Source organism: Rutilus rutilus (genome assembly GCF_951802725.1).
Source record: "Rutilus rutilus genome assembly, chromosome: 3".
Classification (NCBI taxonomy): Eukaryota; Metazoa; Chordata; class Actinopteri; order Cypriniformes; family Leuciscidae; genus Rutilus; species Rutilus rutilus.
In genome coordinates this window covers 48304084-48325697 of record NC_140211.1, presented here as the reverse complement: position 1 = coordinate 48325697, position 21614 = coordinate 48304084, and the positions used below count along the sequence as shown (strand labels likewise).

Below are 21614 nucleotides of genomic sequence, written 5' to 3'. Positions count from 1 at the left end.
CGATATACTAGTACCTATTTAATAGTTACTAGTAGTTATTCGTTAGGTACTAGTACTTATTTATTAGACACTAGTATATTTTTTTTAATTGTAACTAGTAACATTTCTTATCTTAAACTCAACAGTTTTTTTTACTCGTCTTATGTTATGACTACTCAGAACGACCACTGTAGAGTTCAATTAAAAATCCTACTAGTAAAATAAAAAAATCTTACTAGTAACATTTGGAATAAATACTAGTATCTAATAAATAGGTATCTATTGAATAAGTACTAGTAGCTAATTAATAAGTACTAGTATCTATTTAATAGGAACTAGTATCGAATGAATAAGTACTATTCTATATCTATTGAACAAGTACTAGTATTTAAAAAATAAGTACTAGTACTTAATGAATAACTACTAGTATGTAATAAATACGTACTAGTAGACACAATTGGAATACATACTAGTCAGGGCTGGGTTTCCCGAAACCTTCTTAACGCTATGTCGTTCTTAAGTTACACCTTAAGCTGTAGGCTACCTTATCGTTAATACGTGTTTCCCGAAACGTTCTTAGTTAAGTATACCTTCTACAAGTCATACGTTCGGAAGGTTGGTCTGGACCACTCTTAGCTTTACCTTATCACTGTTGCAGGTCTATATGAATATAATTCTGAAGGTTTAATACACCCAGACAGTGTTCAGTTAGGCTAATTCAAGTGTTTTCATGCAAAGAATAAAATTGTCATTACACTGATTGTTGTTAGAATCTTAATTATATTATTATATATATTATATTATTAATTTAATAAAAGAGCGCTTTTAAAGGCCAGTGAAAGCATAGGCTACTGTCAGTTAAGTCCTATTCGGACGCTAATTTTTTCTCACGGGCTCGTCCGGTATTTTAAACATTTACAGGGGTAAGTCTGTGATTTTAGTGCCGTCCGAATCCATAATATCAGTGTTTTTTCTCACCCAACCTGCGTAAAAATCCCTGGCCAAATTAGTACCTACTGTTTTTTGACTAACAGGTCGTGTGGTAATTTAATTGCCGTCTGAATCCAAATCTCTGAGTTTACAAGAAGAGCTTCAAAATTTACTGTTTAAATCCTTTTTGATCACTGCCGAGTACCGTACGTAAGATGTACACTTTTATTACTGAAATGCTGGAAAGTATTTACAAGAACAATATTTCATCGCAGCTCCACCTCAGCCAACAAAAATGGGAAAGAGAAGAAAGCACGTAAACATTTGAAATGGTCATCATGGCAGCAATATATGATACAATTTTAAAATATGTAGGCTAGGCTATTACAGGCTATTATAGTTTGGATTATTTTTTTATAATATCCCATGAATCCTAATAAATGCAATTTCAACTATTTCTAAAGTGCTTCTTTTATAAAGAACACCGCTTTCTCACATAAACAGCCCCTGCACGCGAGAAAAATTGATTCTCGAGCCATCTATATCAACAAATTCAGCACCATCGCCACGGACAGCACCCGGTAACGTCGTACGTAAGAAGGTATATCTTAAGCAGCTTCCTAAGGTATGATTCGGGGAACACGCCTAGCAATGGTATACCTTTAGTTACCTTTAGTTATACCTTAAGAGTCTTCGTAGCTGTCATGATACACACACACCAACGGGTAGATCCAAAAGCAGTATTTATTAGGGTAATCCGTACTCACAATCCATTCCAGGCAAAGGGTCAAAATCCACACAAGTCAATCCGAAAACAAGAAACAGGCAAAAACAGACTTCAAGAAGTGGTGTGACATAAACAAGGACTATATACAGACAGGGTATATATACACACAGATACTAACAAGGTGACGGGAAACAGCTGTGTGCAATGATCAATGAGTGACAGAACAGGATGATGGGAAATGTAGTTATGAGTGAATGACACCGTGGGGGAAGAGGACCTCTAGTGGTTACCCAGGGAACACAAACCAGACACTGTGACATAACCCCCCCCTCTACGGAGCGGCTACCAGATGCTCCAAGACACAACTACAAAACAAGAGTCCAGGAGGGAGGAGGAATGGTGGAGGATCAGGTGGAGGATCAGGGGGAGGGATGGGGGGCCAGGTCCATGAATGGGAACAGGAACAGGGGGTGATGGCTTAGCCGGCGGCCAGGGCGAAACAGACAGTCCATCGGGCGGCCAGGGAGAAGCAGACAGTCCATCGGGCGACCAGGGCGGAGACGACAGTCCATCGGGCGGCCAGGGCGGAGACTTTCCCTCCGGCGGCCATGGCGGAGACGACCCTTCGAGCGGCCACGGCGAAGCAGACGACCCATCGGGCAGCCAGGGCAGAGACGATCCTTCGGACGGCCATGGTGGAGACGACTCCTTGGGTGGCCATGGCACAGGAACCGACACCGGCTCAGGAATAGGAACAGACACCGGCTCAGGAACAGACACCGGCTCGGCGGCGGCCATCTTGTCCGGAGATACTGGCTCAGCAGACGTGACGTGAACAGTCTCTGGATAGGCAGACGTGACGTGAACAGTCTCTGGATCGGCAGACGTGACGTGAGCAGTCTCTGGATCGGCAGACGTGACGTGAACAGTCTCTGGACTGGCAGTGGGTCCTTGGCCTTCAGGGATGGAGGAACCCCTCCTCCTCCTCTTCCTCCGTTTGGAGGGGTGAGGCAGTGGAATGGCGGTAGGAAGCTCTGGTGTGGAAGCCATCTGGTCTGGTGACACCGGCGTCGAGTCGGCCACTCTTTCTGGAAATCTAAGTCCAACTGATACATCCCTCCTGCTGCGGAAATGAAGGAACAAACCTGTCAAAGTCCAATATTTCCAGTCCCCTCATCTCCCAAGCTGGCAAGGGATCATCAAGGCAGTGATTAAAAAAGTCTTTCAAAGCTGCATCATTAAATCCAATGCCTCTTGAGAGAGTAAAAAATGTCTGATATAGGCAACCCACCATCTGGCCCTGCTGACGTAGGGTTGCTATATTGCAGAGCCGTTCCTTCCTCTCCTTCTCGATAGTTGGGGAAGAGATACGAAACCCTGTACCGCTGGATCCATGCATCATGATGGAGTCCTTCTGTCACGATACACACACACACCAACAGGTAGATCCAAAAGCAGTATTTATTAGGGTAATCCGTACTCACAATCCATTCTAGGCAAAGGGTCAAAATCCACACAAGTCAATCCGAAAACAAGAAACAAACAAGAAACAGGCAAAAACAGACTTCAAGAAGTGGTGTGACATAAACAAGGACTCCATGACAATGACTGAACAGACAGGGTATATATACACACAGATACTAACAAGGTGACGGGAAACAGCTGTGTGCAATGATCAATGAGTGACAGAACAGGATGATGGGAAATGTAGTTATGAGTGAATGACACCGTGGGGGAAGAGGACCTCTAGTGGTTACCCAGGGAACACAAACCAGACACTGTGACAGTAGCGCGCTATGAGACAACGTTATCGGGAAACTCAGAACTGAATAGTTGATATCTGAATGACAGATCCCCATAGAAGTCAATGGCAACAATTTAAAATGTGTTACTAGTATCAAAAGAATAGTTACTCACTATCGAAATAAGTACTAGTATCTAATGAATACGAACTAGTATCTAATGAATAAGAACTAGTATCTATTTAATAGGTACTAGATACTAATGAACAGGGCCTGAAGTTAACTTTTTTGACCACCAGCCACTGTGGCGGGTGGATTTAAAAATCCACCTGCCACAGTAACTTTTTACCAGCCAGTTTTTTTTTTTGTTTTTTTTTGCCTCATAAAGGTGAAAAATAGAAATCACACAAACATTTTTCTTTAACTTGTAAGAATACATTTAAGTGCTGTCAAGTTATTAACGAAATCATTTTAAGTAATAACAAGTCTTAGACTATAATTTAAAAAAATCTTTTTATTCATTGATTTGCTGTGTCACAGACATAGTCATATATACTGACTGCTGCTAATGTGGGACGCACATACACACACACACACACCGTGCTAACTCAACAGATATAGACCTAAGTTACCCCAGCTCATATGTAAACAAATAACATAGGCTACTGTGTTGATGGCTGATTTATTCAGTAGACAGTTCCTGGCAACTGTTAATTACAGCCTTCAGGAACCGTTAAGCAGAACTAAATTAATATTAATATTACTGATAAAGTTACCGGGTACCGGACATTTTCTCACTGGTTCCCAACTCCCAACATAGATTTGCACACACATCTGTGTAACTGTCATTGTACCATAACCAACGTCAGATTTGCTTTATCTATTCTCATCCCATCTCACCAACAGTTTAATACTTAACGTTACTCGCACATCCAAACGTAGAAGGGCCTCATCTTCTTTCCGATCGCGCGAACGTTCCGAAACAGGAGTCGCATCTTCTCAAACTGCGCTGCTTTCATGGACGTCAGTGCCTTGACTGCCTCGTTACATCAGTAATGAAACAAACGAAACGAAACGAACGAAACGAAATTACAAACGAAATGGCGGACTTAAAAAAAAAAAAAAAAAAACAGACGCAAAAAAACAACTAATGAATCACTCAATTCTCATTGGCTACCCGCCAATGTGGCAGGTAGATTGACAGTTTTACCCGCCAATTGCAAAATTCACCCGCATTTGGCGCGTGGTCGGGTGTTAATTTCAGGCCCTGCTAATGAATAAGTACTAGTATCTAATAAATAAGGACTAGTACCAATTTAATAGGCACTAGAATCTAATTAATAAGTACTAGTGTCTATTTAATAGGTACTAGTATCTAATGAATGAGTACCAGTCTCTAAAAAAAATAATAACTTGTATCTAATGAATAACTACTAGTATCTTTTAAAAAGGTATAGTATCTAAAGAATAGGCACTAGCACCTAAAGTATAAGCAATAGTACTTAATGGATTAGATACTAGTATCTAAAAAATAAGTACTAGTAGCATGAAAATAGATACTAGTAGGTTTTAAGGATTAAATGTTAAAACGGCTTGCCATACACTGCTTGTACTGTTTTATTCAGCTCCTACGGTGATTTTCTGGAGTAAAAATGGACGCTTCATCTTTTGTGTGATGTACAATAAACTTTATAAAGCTCATCAGTAAAGTTTTGGCCATCATTCGGACAGGGTCCACTACAACAGGCTTATACTAATAGTGGATAAAAGGAAGATGACATAATTATAACCATAATTAAACTAAACTATACCTGTTCTATCACCATGCAGCATTTTCTGGCTCCGTAGGCATCATTGTCCGACTCCGGTTCGAACTGTTCGACAGTTTCTGACATTTTCAATGTATGAGATTGTCCTGTTTTGTTGCCATAGAGCTCTTGAAGCTCTGCCCTCTTCTAGAAACAGGATGGGAGCACCATCTAATTTGCATTTAAAGGGATACACACAAAACGTTTTTTTTGTTGTTGTTTTTTAGTTTTTTTTTTTTTAAGTTTTTATCATGGTTTATTGTCAAACCGGTAACTGTTTCATCTCCTAAGACGTCCTGAAAACTAAACCCATTTGAACAGGGCTTTTACCTGGTATGTGTTTTACATCTATTTTTATGCTTTTTTTTATTATTTTTTAACATTGCATTAAGAATCACTGGGTGGAAAGACCAAGATGTGCATGCATTCGAAAAATGTGCATGAAAAACTTTGGAGCTCATTTGAGGCAAATCATTTTTTATCTAAAGAAGACATGCGCATAAACTATGATGGAAACACCTTTACCAAATAAATCCCTCGATGCGCAAACACGCGTGACTTTACCTCAACGGTGGATGTGATTGCATAACTGGAGACCTATCGCATCACACAGCATCTCAAATGTTGGTTTGGTCATTCTGAAATGCCCGAACCAAAGTCTGTCATCAAAATGATTTGGTTTAACTCCCTCCCAGAACCGTCTCACATGATTGCGTTCCCAAACACCAGGCATTTTCAGGTAAGATATCCTGAAAGCTTTTATTGGGTTTCGTCTGCACGCTCTGAGCCGCAACTCATTTATGATGGAGGAAAAAAGAGAAAGTTTCTTCCCATATTGCAGCAACATCCATTTTTATTACAGATATGTATGCCAGTTCCCCTGGAAGTGATTTTTTTTTTTGTTCTTATGAATATGGAAACGGTGCTTTATGCTGCACGATATTGGAAAAAAAATTACATTGCGATATTTTTCCCCCAACGATATATATCGCGATATTGCGAGCCATCAATCCAGGCTAAAGTCAATAATTACCATTCCATGTTATTAATAATTTCACTAATAAGCAAGCTTCATTACAAGTAACAAAAAGGCCACTTAATATTTTATTCCAGAAACATATTTCTCTCAGAATTCGGTGAACGTTCTACACAGGACCTAACGTTCTTCAGGTTCTAGGACCCGAAAAATTATGTTTTCTGTGCTGATTCAGTGACGCGTTCATGTAAACGCCACCTAGACCCAGCAAAAGTAATGATTCATAATATGTAAAATATTACAATGAGACATTTTAATTGTTTATTAATAAACAAGTGTTTTCTGTAAAGATGAAGTTGACAATATACTGACTCGCGATCTTCGCAGCAGTGATCGGGAGAAATGCACTTTTCATACAGATTAAATATAGCTATATTTTTGTTTTTAATGGTTCTGTTTAAAAGTAGAGATTTCTGTAGATAATAGATATAGCCTATTTCTCTTGTTTTTTTTTTGTTTTGTTTTTTTAGGTGTGTGAGGCGAGTAGGCTACCTTTTACGCTGAGTTTCGGTTCATGGATGATAGCTTAATCTCTGGTTCAGGCGCTGGCTGCTATATTTAATTATTATTAATCATTATTAAATCCAGGAAATTGGATAATGAAATACTGATTAAAATTAAGATACAATTAATACAAAACGAAATTCGTTTTAAAGAAAGGCTTTGTGCTTTCTGTTTGAGGTCTCTGTGAAAGTTTTAAAGCAGTCTTTTAGTGCCGCTTTCATAACGGTCGCGTCCGTAATGTCACGTAACATTGTTTTTTCCTCATAAATGCGAACACGAAAAATAAACGAATGTTTAAAAAAGACAACCATCCACAACTTTATAACACTCCAGCAAAGTAGCCTACCTCTTTTTGGTCAACATCCTCCTTTTTGTAGACGAAATAGGCTAGTCCCAAATAGCTGATTTTGACTTTTTTTGCGGCAGATCCTCTTCGTCGCGCATTTTTGAATGTTGGCTGTGAGCGCGGTGAGCTGCGGCACAGCGAACCAATCACTGTGCAGGCACGCAGAACGCGTATGTCACCCCAGCAAAAAGCCATACAACAAACTCGTGTTTACTGTGTGCTACCGTTCTCTTATGGGTACTACTAACGTTACCCTTCACATCGCATGTTCCGGCGATGTGACTATCGCTCATTCGCACATCGCGATGTCGATGTTAAAACAGAATATCGTTCAGCCCTAATCCCTACTTTATTCACAAATGTTTTATGCAATATTCAGTTTTTTTTTACGCACAAGTTAAATTCTAACTTCTGATAGAAACATAGCTATAGTACTGTAAATGTGCATTGTAGAACATTTTTAGAAGTTGTTCAGACTGCAAACACATCAAAGAAAAATAAATAAATAATAATAATAATCTGTGGACTAACAGTTGCTGAGTGGCCAACCAATCTGCCCTCTGCAATTTCTCTCACATTCACATACTGAGATGCTCGCAGGTACACACTCACAAACACATGCACACAGCACCCTCATAATTCTCCCCCTCTTCAGCCAAATGAAATGTCTCGCTGGGAATAATTGGATTTGATAAGACCTGATTCAGTTCAGACTTCTGCACTCAAATTGTGGTGCTACTGAAAGCATCTGCCAAGGACCGAAGCACAGTATGTGTGTTTGTGTTTGAGTGATGGTGGGTGTTAAAGTGGGAGTTATTAAGTAATGGCAATGTAATGTAACCTGTTTACAGCACACTGTGAGCTAATCTTTCCATTTGTTAATTTACAGAAAACTGAACCAATCTTTCTGATAAAAATCATTTACAGAATACTTTAATTAAACTGAACTTTTGTCATTTGCTAGTTTACAAAGTATGGTGCACTGATCACTGAATACAGTGTTCTGGGAGGTTTTTTTTTCACAAAAGCTTTTGAAATTCAGATAATTTTCTCTTCCCTGATCGATTAGATTGTCAAAAGATTGACAGGGCTATTAAGTAAAACTAAGCCTAACACAACAACAACAACAACAATATTAATATTATACAATATTAACTACTACTAATAATAATAAAACTATCAAACAAACAAACAAACAAAAAAATTGTTACTTACAGTTGCCAAAGCAACATTTCATTTAATCAATGCTTAATGTAGTACTAAAAACTAAAAATTTAAAAATATAAAATTTTTAAGATTTAAAATATTAAAATAAAACTATAGTTGATTCTCACTGATACTAAAATAACACAGACATTTTTAATACAAAATATGCAATTGAACAAATGGATAAAGTAATAGTTTTTTTAATTAACAAGCTACTCTTAATCGAAGAATAATTATAAAATTGATATTTCAGCCAGAAATAAAAATCATTATAAATCATCATTTACTCACCCACATGTCGTTCCACACTTGTAGATCTATGAGTTTCTTTCTCCTGTGGAACAAAAAAGTATTTTTTGCAAAATGTCTTGTTTTTTATCCATACTATGAAATTCAATGAGGTCCCAAAGAACATTCTATTGTATAGACCAAAACAAATAATATCATATTTTTTTGTTCCACATGATTGTCTCATTTTTATGTGTGTGAATTCTCCCTTTAGGCTTTGATCAAATTACCTGATACTAGCTAGTGTAACTCACAGCAGATTTCATTTTCACAACACGGTTTAGATAAAGCGGATGGGAGTTGTCATAGCAACGGCTTTCCTATACCCTCAATGATGTCATGTTTGATGATGTGTGGATTTATTGATCTTTAGTCTGACTCTGAAGGCACAGCATCTCTTTTGAAAGGACAGAACCATGTTAATCCTGACTGGGAATGAGCGTTACTAAAGATACCGATCTACATGAAATAACAATGAGCAATACATTTTTTAAAGCATTTATTAATCTTTGTTAACGTTAGTTAGTAAAAATCGAATTGTTCATTGTTCATGTTAGTTTAATGTGCATTAACTAATGTTAACAAATAAAACATTTGTTTTTTGTTTTTTAAAATGTAGTAAATGCTGTATCCTTTTGACCAAGATTAATAGATGCCGTATAAGTATTTGTAATGTTAACAAATGAAACCTTGTTTTTAAGTATTAAAATCATAAAAGTGAAGAATGGTGAATAATAATATGGTAATAGTTGTCAGAGCAAATTTACACTCCTAATACAAATGAAAGCTTTTGATGGACAGTGAAACAAAATAAAACTCATGCAAAAATGAACCAGAAGATTATGAATGACACATTCATATTGTTTGTGTAGGTGTGTCATCCTTTGCTGTAAGTGTTTGTAGATTAAAATAATTCATGGTTATGTGTAATAACTGTCACTGCTCTGACATACACTCTAAAGTGTCTAACCTATAAAGCAGTATGACATCTCACCCTCTGATATCTCAGCACGAACCCTGAGCTGTGTGAAACTGACAGCCTACAAACCATCTGACCGAACGGCACACGACTCCCACTCAAACTACATTAACCACAATCCCCTGTGTGGCACTGAGTCAGAGAGAGAGAGCCATCAGGACACACAGTAGTGTCCTCTACAGGATCTGGCCTGATATCACTTCATATTGGCAGAATTACTCTGAAACACAAAAACAGTTGGAGATGCATCATGCATGTCATGAGAAAGCCAACATACTGTTCTTTTATTTAAAGTCACCATGAAATCAAAATGGACAATTCTTATTTTTGTATGGAATAATATTGCAGTATTTATTATACATGATTTATCATCTGTGTACGTACTTATTATATACATATTTGTTTAATTCATAAAAAAAATAACTTCCCCTTCCTCTTGCAACAATATCTCTTGTTTTCTCTGATGACGTTTTTACTGGTGTGAGGGTGGGACAACCTGTCTGATAGCAAACCACAACCATCCAATCAAATCCCCATTGACAAAATCAAGCCCCGCCCTACATTTGTTCTTGTTCCAGAAGCCATTTCACTTCGTATAAACGTCACATTATAGGGAAGAAAAGACCATCACAACTTACATTTCTGTCTGCTTATCTATCTTTTTAAACTTTAAACATTTACACTGGTTTCAGGCCAACATCAAAATGTCTTTACACATTGTACCAAAATGTAGCTCCAAAATGTATTGCACAAAGTTTTTTTTTTTTTTTTTTTATCCAGATTTGGCTTAGTTAGTGGTACAATGCTTTATATCTGTGTGTGATATTAAATTATATAGAATTTTAGCTTTGATTTTAGGAATACAAATCGTAAGGAAATTCTGGTCTTAATTCTAAATGTGAATATGAATATGAATATCTTAGTCATATAAACAACTCATGAGCAAATATTGTTGTGTGCAGCCAGAGTTTGGCAAAGTTGAATTTTAGCTCCCAATGCAGTGTAAGTTTAACTTTGTATGCCGCGGGTAGGTGTAATTGGCTGAAGACACAATATGTACCATCAGATAAAATGCAGCAGCATCCTAATGAGGAAAAAAATCAATAATAAAATTGACTTCTGTATGTGTGCGGGAGTGTGTGGGAGTTTGTGTGAGAATACAGCGAAACTCTGCAACAGCCTCCAAAATATCTGCTGACAGTGTGGAGGAGGGACAGAGAGAGAAGGAGATTGAGAAATGAACAGAAGATGATGGCCCAGACTGGAGAAACATCAGAGATGATGAGTGAAAATAGACAATGAGGAAATTTGTCTTTCTTTGTCTGAAAGTTTAAAAGAGTATGACTATCTGGAATGAAATGCTTGCACACTATTGCACAGTAGTTACTGCATACTGACTTCAATAAAACAAAGTGAATGTATGTAACATAATAATAATAACAATAACAATAATAATAAATACTGACAAACATTTATGGTAAACTAAAATATACTAATGTAATTTCTACAGTTACATTTATAATCAAGTACTTTACATGTCTTTGTTTGTTGTCATGTGTCTTCTTTGTTCAGATTCCCGCCACTCGTTTGTCTCCTTGGTTACCGTTATCATTAGTTAGTCCACATACACATTGAAATGACAAGTGTAAACACGCTTCTGATCGGAATGTTATCCGATCAGCGTGTCCAGGTTTGGAGGTAGTCGAGGACGCATTGTAATCGGATCTCAGTGTAATGTAAACGCAATCCAACCATCATGTCTGCATTCACAGGTGGACGTCACACAAACCCCGCCCACTGTCATTATTCCCCCTCCTCTCTCCGAAACTGAGAGCTGTGTGTGTTTTTTAGTTTTTTTGCCATACAGTCGAGTGCGAAGTACTTCGCAAATATACTGAAATGACTTTGCACCGGAGCTATCCTTTTTTTTTCTTTTTCTTTTTTCGGGAATGCGAGATCCGATCTGTTATCCAGATGCAGACACCACTTGATGTGGACAGGTGTAAACGCACCGTGTCCTGATCTGCTTGATCGGATCACGGTTATTACATGTAAATGCCAAGTGTAAACGCAGCTTAAGTTGTTCCCTCACCTGTACTCCTTGTCTGGTATTGTTGAGGGCAGTTAATTCGGAAGTCACTAAATGTAGCACATTTTTGGTCACCTGAGTTTTATTTTTTATTTTTTATTTTTATTACAGTGCTGTGTTAACTGTGTCTTTACAAATAAATTATTTTCAAAAATCTTGAAGGGGGGAGAGGTCCTCGCTCGGGGCCTGGCTCGTGCCTTCTGCTGCTGGTCCGATATATCCAAAACATCTGATATATTTGCCATTAGAACAGATAAACAGTAATTTTTGTGAGAAAGTGTAAACAAGACACATGGTAGCCACGAACACGCTAGAGATGCTAACAGGCTAAAGCTGGTAGCAGATGTTCAGGAAATTGGATAAAACTAGCGATATCAATGCAGTCCGATTGTTTTTGATATAGAATACTCTTGGGGATATGGATATGTTCACCCTCTGTAGAAAGAAAATATTGTAGTTTTTAAAATAGATGTTAAGAAGAAAACAGAGGATTAAGAATCATCTTGATGGAATACTTCAAAAGTGTACTTCTGTAAAGCAAAGATAATTAAAACATTATGATTTAAAATGTATGTTGTAGTAAAGCTTTTAATGTGACTATTACAAAGTGCACTTTTAAAAGTAATAATAAACATAGTCATGAAAGTATAGTTCACCCACAGATTTTAATAATTTTACTCACCCTCAAGTTGTTCCAAACCTGTATTGATTTCCTTCTTCTGCTTAACACAAAATAATACATTTTTAAGTCAGTAACCAAAGAGTTGATGGGCCCCGAGTATTTCCATGAATGAGTAAATGATGACAGAATTTTCATTTTTGGGTGAACTATCCCTTTGAAGTGCACTTAAATGATTTTATTTCATTAATATTATATAATCTGCAAATGTAGTTTTTAAAATATACTTTTAAGATTTGAACTTGAGCAAGTTCACATTCAATACAATTAAGCATACTTTTTTGTTAGAGCAGCTATTCTGTGTGGTCAGGTGTGGTTTTTGTTGAACAAACAAACAAACAAATATTAGAATAACTAGTCCCCACTAATCGACTAGTTGGTTGTTGCATAATTAGTCGACCATCTTAAACCATTCCTACTTCTGTTGAAGTAAAATGTTATTTACTTGCTTACTGGATACCTGAGATGAGATGATCTCACTGTCTAAACGGAGATGCAAATGTGCTCTTATTTAGTCTCTTTATAACCCAGGGTGTGTAATTGCTGCACACACACATTCACTGGCACTAGTTTCTCATTTCTTTGTCTTTTGAACTCTCTTTCTCTCTCCCATACACATTGAGCGAACGTCTGTCTTGTTCTCCCTGAGGCGGTGATATTTTCAGTGTTAATGAAGTAAAAGCTTTCTCCTCAAATATGCCGTATCTCTCTCTGTCACATGGGCTCGATGAATTCGAGCCATTTATACTTCACAAAATAACACAAAACATAAGTAATGACATTCATTAAACAACCGCAGCTAAGGATATACGGTAAGTTTATTTATTTCTGCTTTCCTTATGAAACCCAGCTGCCACAATTTAATTTTCTTCAAATAAAATGTGGAAAATAAAGAAGACATCTGTTCGATGACTCATCAGAAGCAGAGTTTTGAATGAGCCGATGCCTGTGATCTAAGCTAGGTTTTTCTGGCAATGAAAAACCATTTTACATTACACCGTTTGTGCCAGGCCACTGTCCTGCACAGTTTAGCTCCAACCCTGATCAAACACACCTAGCTGTGAGTTTCTAGTGATCCTGAAGACATTGGATTTGGAAGACATTGGATTTGCTCAGGCTTGCTCAGGTGTGTTTGATCAGGGTTGGAGATAAACTGTGCAGGACAGTGGCCCTCCAGGACCGAGTTTGAGAAACCCTGATTTAAAGACTTAATTACTAATGAATACTTCATTCTTAACACACTTAAGTGCACTTTGTAATAATGCCAAATTATATGTAAAATATATTCCAATCTTAATTGGCTACTGTTGTCAGGTGACATCATGAGCTTTGTCTTAAAGGTGCTCTAAGCAATGTTGGGTGACGTCACTTCTTGTTGACGTTATTGTCAAACAAAACGGAGGCTAGCTCAACCCTCCCTCCTCCTCATCCCGTCCCCTCCCCCTCCCTTCCGTGCTTCCTGAAACAGGCTTATCCGATGTAAATTCGGGACTTTGCGCGTTCCTTCTCCTTTTTCCTCTTCTTTGCTATTTGTTCATCGGAACGTTGTGTGTCGGCCATATCAAAATTCAAGAGAATATAATTCTAACGTTAGTAGTTGTCGTTGTCTAGGGCATCTCTCCTCTAGCTAACTTCCCTCTTCATGCTTCTCTCTCCTCCACTCCCCACACCCCCCTTCATGTACACACGTACTAATCCCCCAACCCCCACCCCCAAATCATTCTTGTCGGTTATTGGCTGGAACACTGTTTGTTATGTTTCGTGGTGCAGGTTGGCCCAGTTTGTTTTTGTTGCCATTTGTGGAGCCTGGGCTGTCTACAGAGACCGCGTTTTTTACAGTTTGTTCAGGGGACAGGCAGCTAGCGGATAGTGAGGAGATGTTTGCTATATGTGACCAAAAATGTTTCAGCCTAAACAACGCGTGACATCGCTTAGAGCACCTTTAAGGAAGCCATTTGTGTGTAAAGCTGAGTGTGTAAACTTTCTGTTTGTTTGTAGCTAGGAGTAAAAAATATGTCTAGCAAAGCAATCAGGAAGTGTGTGCTGCCATATCAAAGCTGGTTGCTCTCATTGTGACCGCTTTACAGTGAGCAAGCTCCGCTCCCACCTGGCATTTTTCAAGGGGTATGTGAGCCAGGTGTCTGCGCCCTGCGGATAGGGTCCTGTGGCTGCCGAGGCACCCTGGTGATTATGGTCATGGGGTATGATCATTATGATAGAGTTAGCAGATGAGCTTGAGATGGTTTTCTCTGGCATTACCTGCTTGCTCCTTAGCTCTCATGCCAGACCCCGAAGCCCGCTTGGAGGGTTCTTCTGATCTGGCAGAGAGCATGTTAATGGCCCGGTCTTGTTCTGAGGAACTAGACGTGATGGGAGTCGAGACAGATGTGCTGAGTGAGTCCGCTTCCTCCCTTACCCCCACAAATGAGGAGCCGGTCAACGTAATGATCTGCCGCACACACATAAACCAAAACATAACATAAATGTCCAGGCCTGGTCCTCTCTCATCCTTTACTTCCATCGCTCCCCCTTTTATGCTTCCAAAGCTCCTCCTTGAGAGATTCAAGACCGGTGCAGCGCACAGGTGATGCTCCTTATCAATCACGCCACCGTCTTCACGCTGTTCTCTCACGGCTTTCGGCCCCGCCCTGCATTAACCCTATTAAACCAACTGTGTTGTTGCAGACATATCAAACCAAGCTGTGTTCATTTTACCTTAACTTCAACCGTTTGCACTATTAAAACAATTTGAATTGCTCCTGACAGTGGACAACATGTGATTTATGGTAATTTCTTGCTTTCCGTCAGCAAATGATGGCAGCTTTTTGGGAGAGTGGAAAGGAAAGATTTGAACGGAAAGATACGGAGAACAGCAGGTTAGAGAGTCTTGCTTTGCATAAAATAATAAAAGAAATTAACAAAAACATGGCGAAGAAGGATTACACAGCACAAGATGCGATTGGGATGAGATTTGATGAGATTTGAGAGGAGGCTGAGCGAGACTCTTTCGAATGTGGTGTGTGCATGTGTATATGTGTCTGTCCGTGCGTGTATATGCTTGCATACTTGCAGACCTTTTTTAGCTTCAGGTTCTAAAGGGTCAATCTGGGAATAAAGGAGAATTTGCTTGATTAAAAAAGGAGTGAAGCGGTGGTTGAGGTTGTGTTTACTCCATCCTGTATGAATATTTTGCCCCTCCAGACATTGATGATGAAATTCAGTAAGTCTGTTGCAGGGGTTAGGCCTCATTTGAAATACATCATACAAATTTAATAAAAAAGTGAAGCATGAGCTCTCTTCAGCATTTAACTAGGAGAATAAGTGATAATATTTGTTATGATTGTTCACTCGAAAAAAATCAGACAAGTGCGGTATTGGTTCAGATAAAATAAATAAATGTAACTGTTCAAATCTGACATTTTTGTTTTTATAAGAATGATCACTTTTGAGAGAAGTCTCAATGTTGTATGTTGTATGTTGTAGTTACAGAGATCACATGAATGCGTCACATAATTCACGGTATAAAACCTGCAAATCATTTGTTTTCCTTTTGTCTGACACAAACACATTTGAACTCACTGTCTGTCCTCTTAGAACAGCCTATCACTACCATCTCACACACACACACACACATACACACACACACACACACACACACACACACACACACACACACACACACACACACACACACAGCCTGTTTTTGTCTGGTATTATTTATTGTGTGTGTGTGTCTCTGTGTTAAACAGAGGCTGTCTATGCACAGAGTGTGAGGATCCTATGTGTGTCTGGGCAGTTTCTTCACATGTGTTTTGTCTCCTCTCCGTGACTAAACTCTTAACACCCCTCCACAGGGCCCCAATCCACATGCGCGCGCACACACACACACACACACACACACATTTTGGGTTTCTGTGTTTTATGGCTACTTTCCATAGACATAATGATTTAATGATTTTTATACTGTACCAACTGTATATTCTATCCTCTAACCCTACCCATAAACACAGCCCTCACATAAAACCTTACTGCATTTTCAAAAAACATCATTCTGTATAATCTATAAGCTGTTTTCCTCATGGGGACCAAAACATTTCCTGGTCCTTAAATACTGGTATTACTATCGTTGTTGGGACATGGTCCCCAGAAGATATGGTTTACCAGGACCACACACACACTTACAACGTGTACACCGGACGCGACCGTTGATGTGTCGCATCACAATGCAACATCTAGAAGCTGTTTACACTAAGTATTATAGTTATGTACTTTGTTATGCCCAAACTAAAACCATAAAAAAAAACTTCATCACTTGAAATAAAATACATTTTAACTAAAATAATATATAAAAAGCTTAAACATTTCATTTTTGCTAGTTGCCAAGGCAACATTTCTCACTTTGATTTAGTTTAACTTTATGTACTAAAATAACTAAAACTGAAATAAAATCTATATAAAGATTTAAAAAAAAACTAAGAAAAATGACAAAACACAACAAAATATCTAAAACTTTAAAATTAAAACAAAATATAAAAATAAAAACTCAATTTAAAATATGGTGTCTTGCTCTCTCATTCATCTCACACATTCCCAGTGTCTCTTTTTTTTTTTTTTGCTGCCGCTTGTCACGTATCGTCATGGCGACGCTACCTTTAGCCGCCGATGACATGTTCTTCAAGGACAGAGATCCGTGAGTGTGTGTGTGTGTGTGTGTGTGTGTGTGTGTGTGTGTGTGTGTGTGTGTGAGTGTGAGAGAGTGTGTGTGTCCAAAATTCATTCACCCTCCACATGGCTGATGTCCCCATAACAACCATTCCCGCTTGCCTTTCAGCCTGGAGACTGTAACCTAGCAACAAGCAGGAGTTTTACCCCACCCCCACATTGACGCTCCCACCAATGAAATCTGTTGTTTCTCTTAGACACCAATAAGACTGAATGGAGAGAAATTCAGCTTCTCAGATGTTTCTTGTGAGGGAAAAGACCCCAGTAATCTCAGATTTAGGGTTTCAGATAACAATGCAACAATAATGGTTATTAGATATGGTATTTTCTTGTGATAAATTAATTATAATTGTTAAAGTAGACTTTTTTTTTTCAGTGTCATCATCAGTGGATGATGAATTATTCTACAAAGGTTTACTGTCTTTAAAAGATCATTACTCCTGACAAGGTGAAAGTCAATGATAGCATGCATAATTTTGATTATAAAGGGAAAGCAGGATTAGTATTTCAGTATTATTTTAGATAATTTTTTTCTTCTGGAATCATTTTGAAAAGTCTGAAATCAATAGTAAGTTAAAGGGGTCATACAATGCCATTTTTGTACAAGCTAATATGATTCTTTAGGGTCTAAATTAAAAGTTTGTAATATACTTTAATTAAAAATTCTCATTAGCATTGTAAGAAAACACTAATTTTAACTGGTCAAAAACAGCTCTGTTTTCAGCATGCCGTTTAAGTGCATGTGTCTTTAAATGATAATGAGCTTTGCTCACCCCGCCCCTCTGTTCTGTGCTTACACAGTTTGTAACACAATAACACAATAACCATAACGCGTTGTTCATTATAAACGTGGGATTATGAATTATATTGAGAACGTCGTACATAGAAAACATGCCATAATGTACCCTGAGTGTAAACAGCCGCATTCATCGTGAAGCATGCAAGCGATTTGCAAAGATGAATATAAATATTAATATAAAGGTTAATAAAACGTTACACTCACTTCTTCTTCTGGAGGTGCAGCAGGAACACGAATAGTTGGTACCGATCCTTTTTTCAGGAGCAGCTTCTTAGCAAAACCAGGTTTATACTCACCCTCGTTTGTAAAGCAGTCTGGTGTGTGAAATTATTCGCGCAAACATGAAAGCATTGACGTTGATTGTGGGGAATATTCCCTTCGAAAACAAAACTCAGCCATTGCATCTTCAGCGGTTCAGATTTAGGAACATCAAATGACTGCTGTGTTTGTTATTACACCCAAGAACAGAACACCACAATTGCTTAGACGCCATTCTGCTCATAGACAGTGCTCCAGCTTATCAACAATGACCGCGCCGGTCTGCGCGGACTATGATTGACAGCTCGCTCACGAGTGAGGGCGGGTCTGTGTTGAAACGCTGCTGTCACTCAACAATCGTGGGAGGGGCGTAGATTTTAGGTAAGGTAACTAGATTCTGTGTCAGAGTTTTGACACTATGGGAATGCTTCTGTGTGACTGCATCTGAAGCACGAGTGAAATCACTCCAATCTCATTGGCGAAACGTAGTCATGTGACAGATGACAGTGCACCCGGAAGTTATAAATGACACCAGGACCAAACATTGTCAGATAGTGCTGAAATAAGTTGCTCTCAGGCATGTAGAAAGTATGGCAAAGTGATACGGTGTCTCGTTACTTTCTTGGGTAACCAGGGTTACAGTTGTAACAAAGACATTCCCTTTTGAGGGAACAATGCTGTGCCAGAATGTTGACACTATGGGAACGTTCATTCCTACTATGCCATACTGATCAAATGCCTGCCCAAAAGTTGTGCATTATAATGATCACAAAACTTAAGTCACAAGCACTTTAGAGCCTGGGGTAGCCTTCCATATCCAGGCTATAGAACCTGATGAAGGTGTGTGGAGAGGACCATTTTGCCGCATCACAAACAACTTGAAGGGAAACCCCTGACAACAATGTCTTAGAGGAAGTCATACTCCTAGTAGAATGGGCTGTAATGACTAAGGCGTCTGCCAAAAGGAGGCCCTCAACACAGGAACCTGGGCCAAGAACCAAGGCTTCTTCCACATCACTAGGGTACGAAGTCATTTGCGCGTTACTCTGATGATGCGAAATGGGGTTGCCCCTCCAGGAAAACCCCTCAGTCTTGAGTCACTACTCTTCTTGGGCATCTTGGCAAGAGAGACATGTTATATTGCCTCTTTCGCCAAAAGAGACTGTACTTCCTGCTCCAACACCTGAGCCTGCTCTGCACTGACCACTTTGGACAGTACTCAAAATTCGCTGGACCCACAGAGACAAATTTGTCAGAAAGTAATGGTAGCGAGTCACTTCTGCAATGTTCTCATGTTTAGACCCAAAATAATCACATTGGACACGACTGGCTTGAGTCCCAACAGTCTCTGAAATTTTTTACAATGATGGCTTAGCCTAGCCTGATCTTGCCTATGGCTGAGAGAATTGACTTGATACGAGAAGGAGACAGACATGCCTGCATCGTAGTCGTGTCCTATATCACTCCTAGAAAAGTAGATCTTTTTAATGGAGAAAGCACATTCTTCTTAGAGTTTAATCTTAACCCCAAGTAGAGCTGAAGATCTTTTCCCGAACCCGACGGGACCCGACGGGTTTGGTCGGGTTCGGTCTTAATTTCTATTATTTTACACGGGCTCGGGCCGGGCATGGTAAATGAGCGGTCAGGTGATGTGTTTAAATTAGCGTGAAAATGGATCTTGAGGAGGTGAAATGGAGGCTGGTCTCTGGAGGACTTATTTTATTTCTTTGTTCCAACTTCCAAGTGGCCTCTAGCCTCCGTTAGTCATGAATAAATGATGTTAAAAAATGTATAAATTACTCCTTTTTTTACGAAAGACAAAGCTGTGTGCGTGCGGCGCAGTCTCTTTTTTTCTTTCTCTCCCTTTTCCGCCGAGTGGTGCGTGTGCCGGCTCGCGGTGTGAAGCGCGTGTCCGCGCTATTCTCCGACACTCTTACCACTGCTGATAGACGGCCTTTTGAACAGTCGGGCTGTAAAAGGGTTCGGGCTTTTAAAAAGCTGTCAATCAAAATGTACTTGTCCGGCTCGGGCCAAACTCTGTCGGGCTCGGGCCTTTTCGGGCCGAACTTTTAAGGCCCGATTACAGCTCTAACCCCAAGCACCTAATGTGCTTGGACTAAGCAAGAATAAATCAGTCATAAATGTAATTCAGAACGCACACAAATGCCCTGGAATCACAATCTAGCCAGAGCTGGATTAATGCACTTTGTGAAGGTGTGAGGTGACATGGGTAGCCTGAACGGAAGACAATAATTGGTAAGCTTTGCCCCCGACAGCGAACCTAAGAAACTTCCTGTACTGAGGAAGGATGAATTGAGAAAGCAAGCATCTTCTATTGTAACAAACCCCTCCTCTGACTTGATTTGGAACACAATGGTCTGGTTTTACAGACAGGGCTTAGACTAAGCCAGGAGTAGACCTAAAATTAGGACATTTAAGTATCTTTTATAAACGTGCCTTAGAAAAAAAACCATAACATTACTGTTGTGCATCTTGAGACAAAACAATGACACTGATACATTTTACGATATGTCAATGAAAGCTTTAGCGTAAGTTCTGCCAGGAATACTCAATCGTTACATCACTTATTATCTTCACATCTAACCAATCATGTTCTAATACTTGCAGTATAAAAGATCGGTACTCACACATGTCTGAGTTCGCAGATGCTGACGCAAACAATTACCTCCATCCTCCCCACCACCACCAGGATGGTCCCTTCCCCTCCATTCTCCCCACCACCACCAGGATGGTCCCTTCCCCTCCATCCTCCCCATCACCACCTGGATGGTCCCTTCCCCTCCACCCTCCCCACCACCAGGATGGTCCCTTCCCCTCCATCCTCCCCACCACCACCAGGATGGTCCCTTCCCATACCTCTCAGGGGGTCGGCTGCGCCCCTGCCTTCATCTTCAGGCAGGAAATGCAGATTCCGCTACCCTCGGATTGCGCACTACGGATGGGGCCTACGCCAAAGAACTTTATAAATATTTGCTTGCTGGGCTGTTAATAAATATATGCTTTTGTTACATCATTTTATCTCCCGAGTCTTTCTGGTAGAACTGCAAGTTGCATTCAGTGAAGACAGCTCAAACATACATTTAGTCTGGGACTAGGCTTAAGTCTTGTCTGTGAAACCTGGCAAATAAGTTTCAGCGTTAGCATCTTGAACCTCTTGAAAAGTCCACAGAGTACCGATTATACAAACCAGAGTCTCTCTCGGGAAGAGGGACATGTTCTGTGGCCTCTTGTGCCAAAATAGCCTGTACGTCCTGCTCTAACACCTGGGCCTGCTCTGCACTGACCACTTTGGACAGTACTCCAAATTTGCAGGACCCACGGAGACATATTTGGCAGAAGTTGCCATGCTACGAGTGCCACCTTGACCCTCTGTCTCTCTGAGGAGGGCCTCGAGTAGCAACACTCTGCTTCTATAATTTGCAAAAACCCACAGAGTCACATTTGGCAGAAATTGCCATGCTGCCAAATAGTCTAAAAAAGATACCAGCCTACACCAGAGGT

General features: G+C 39.5%; 2 protein-coding genes across 2 annotated transcripts in view; one reads left to right on the top strand and one right to left on the bottom strand.

Annotated features, from left to right (window-relative positions):
- pea15 (proliferation and apoptosis adaptor protein 15) overlaps positions 1–21614 on the top strand; it is a 69062-nt gene that overhangs the window by 5771 nt on the left and 41677 nt on the right. The window lies entirely within an intron of this gene.
- On the bottom strand, positions 1638–5308 carry LOC311288503 (uncharacterized protein). Its single transcript, XM_084405918.1, has 3 exons — positions 5190–5308; positions 2928–3050; positions 1638–2759 (listed from the first exon to the last, which is right to left on the bottom strand). The coding sequence occupies exon 3, from the start codon at positions 2684–2686 to the stop codon at positions 1979–1981; it is 708 nt and encodes a 235-aa protein (XP_084262044.1). The 5' UTR covers positions 2687–2759; positions 2928–3050; positions 5190–5308; the 3' UTR covers positions 1638–1978.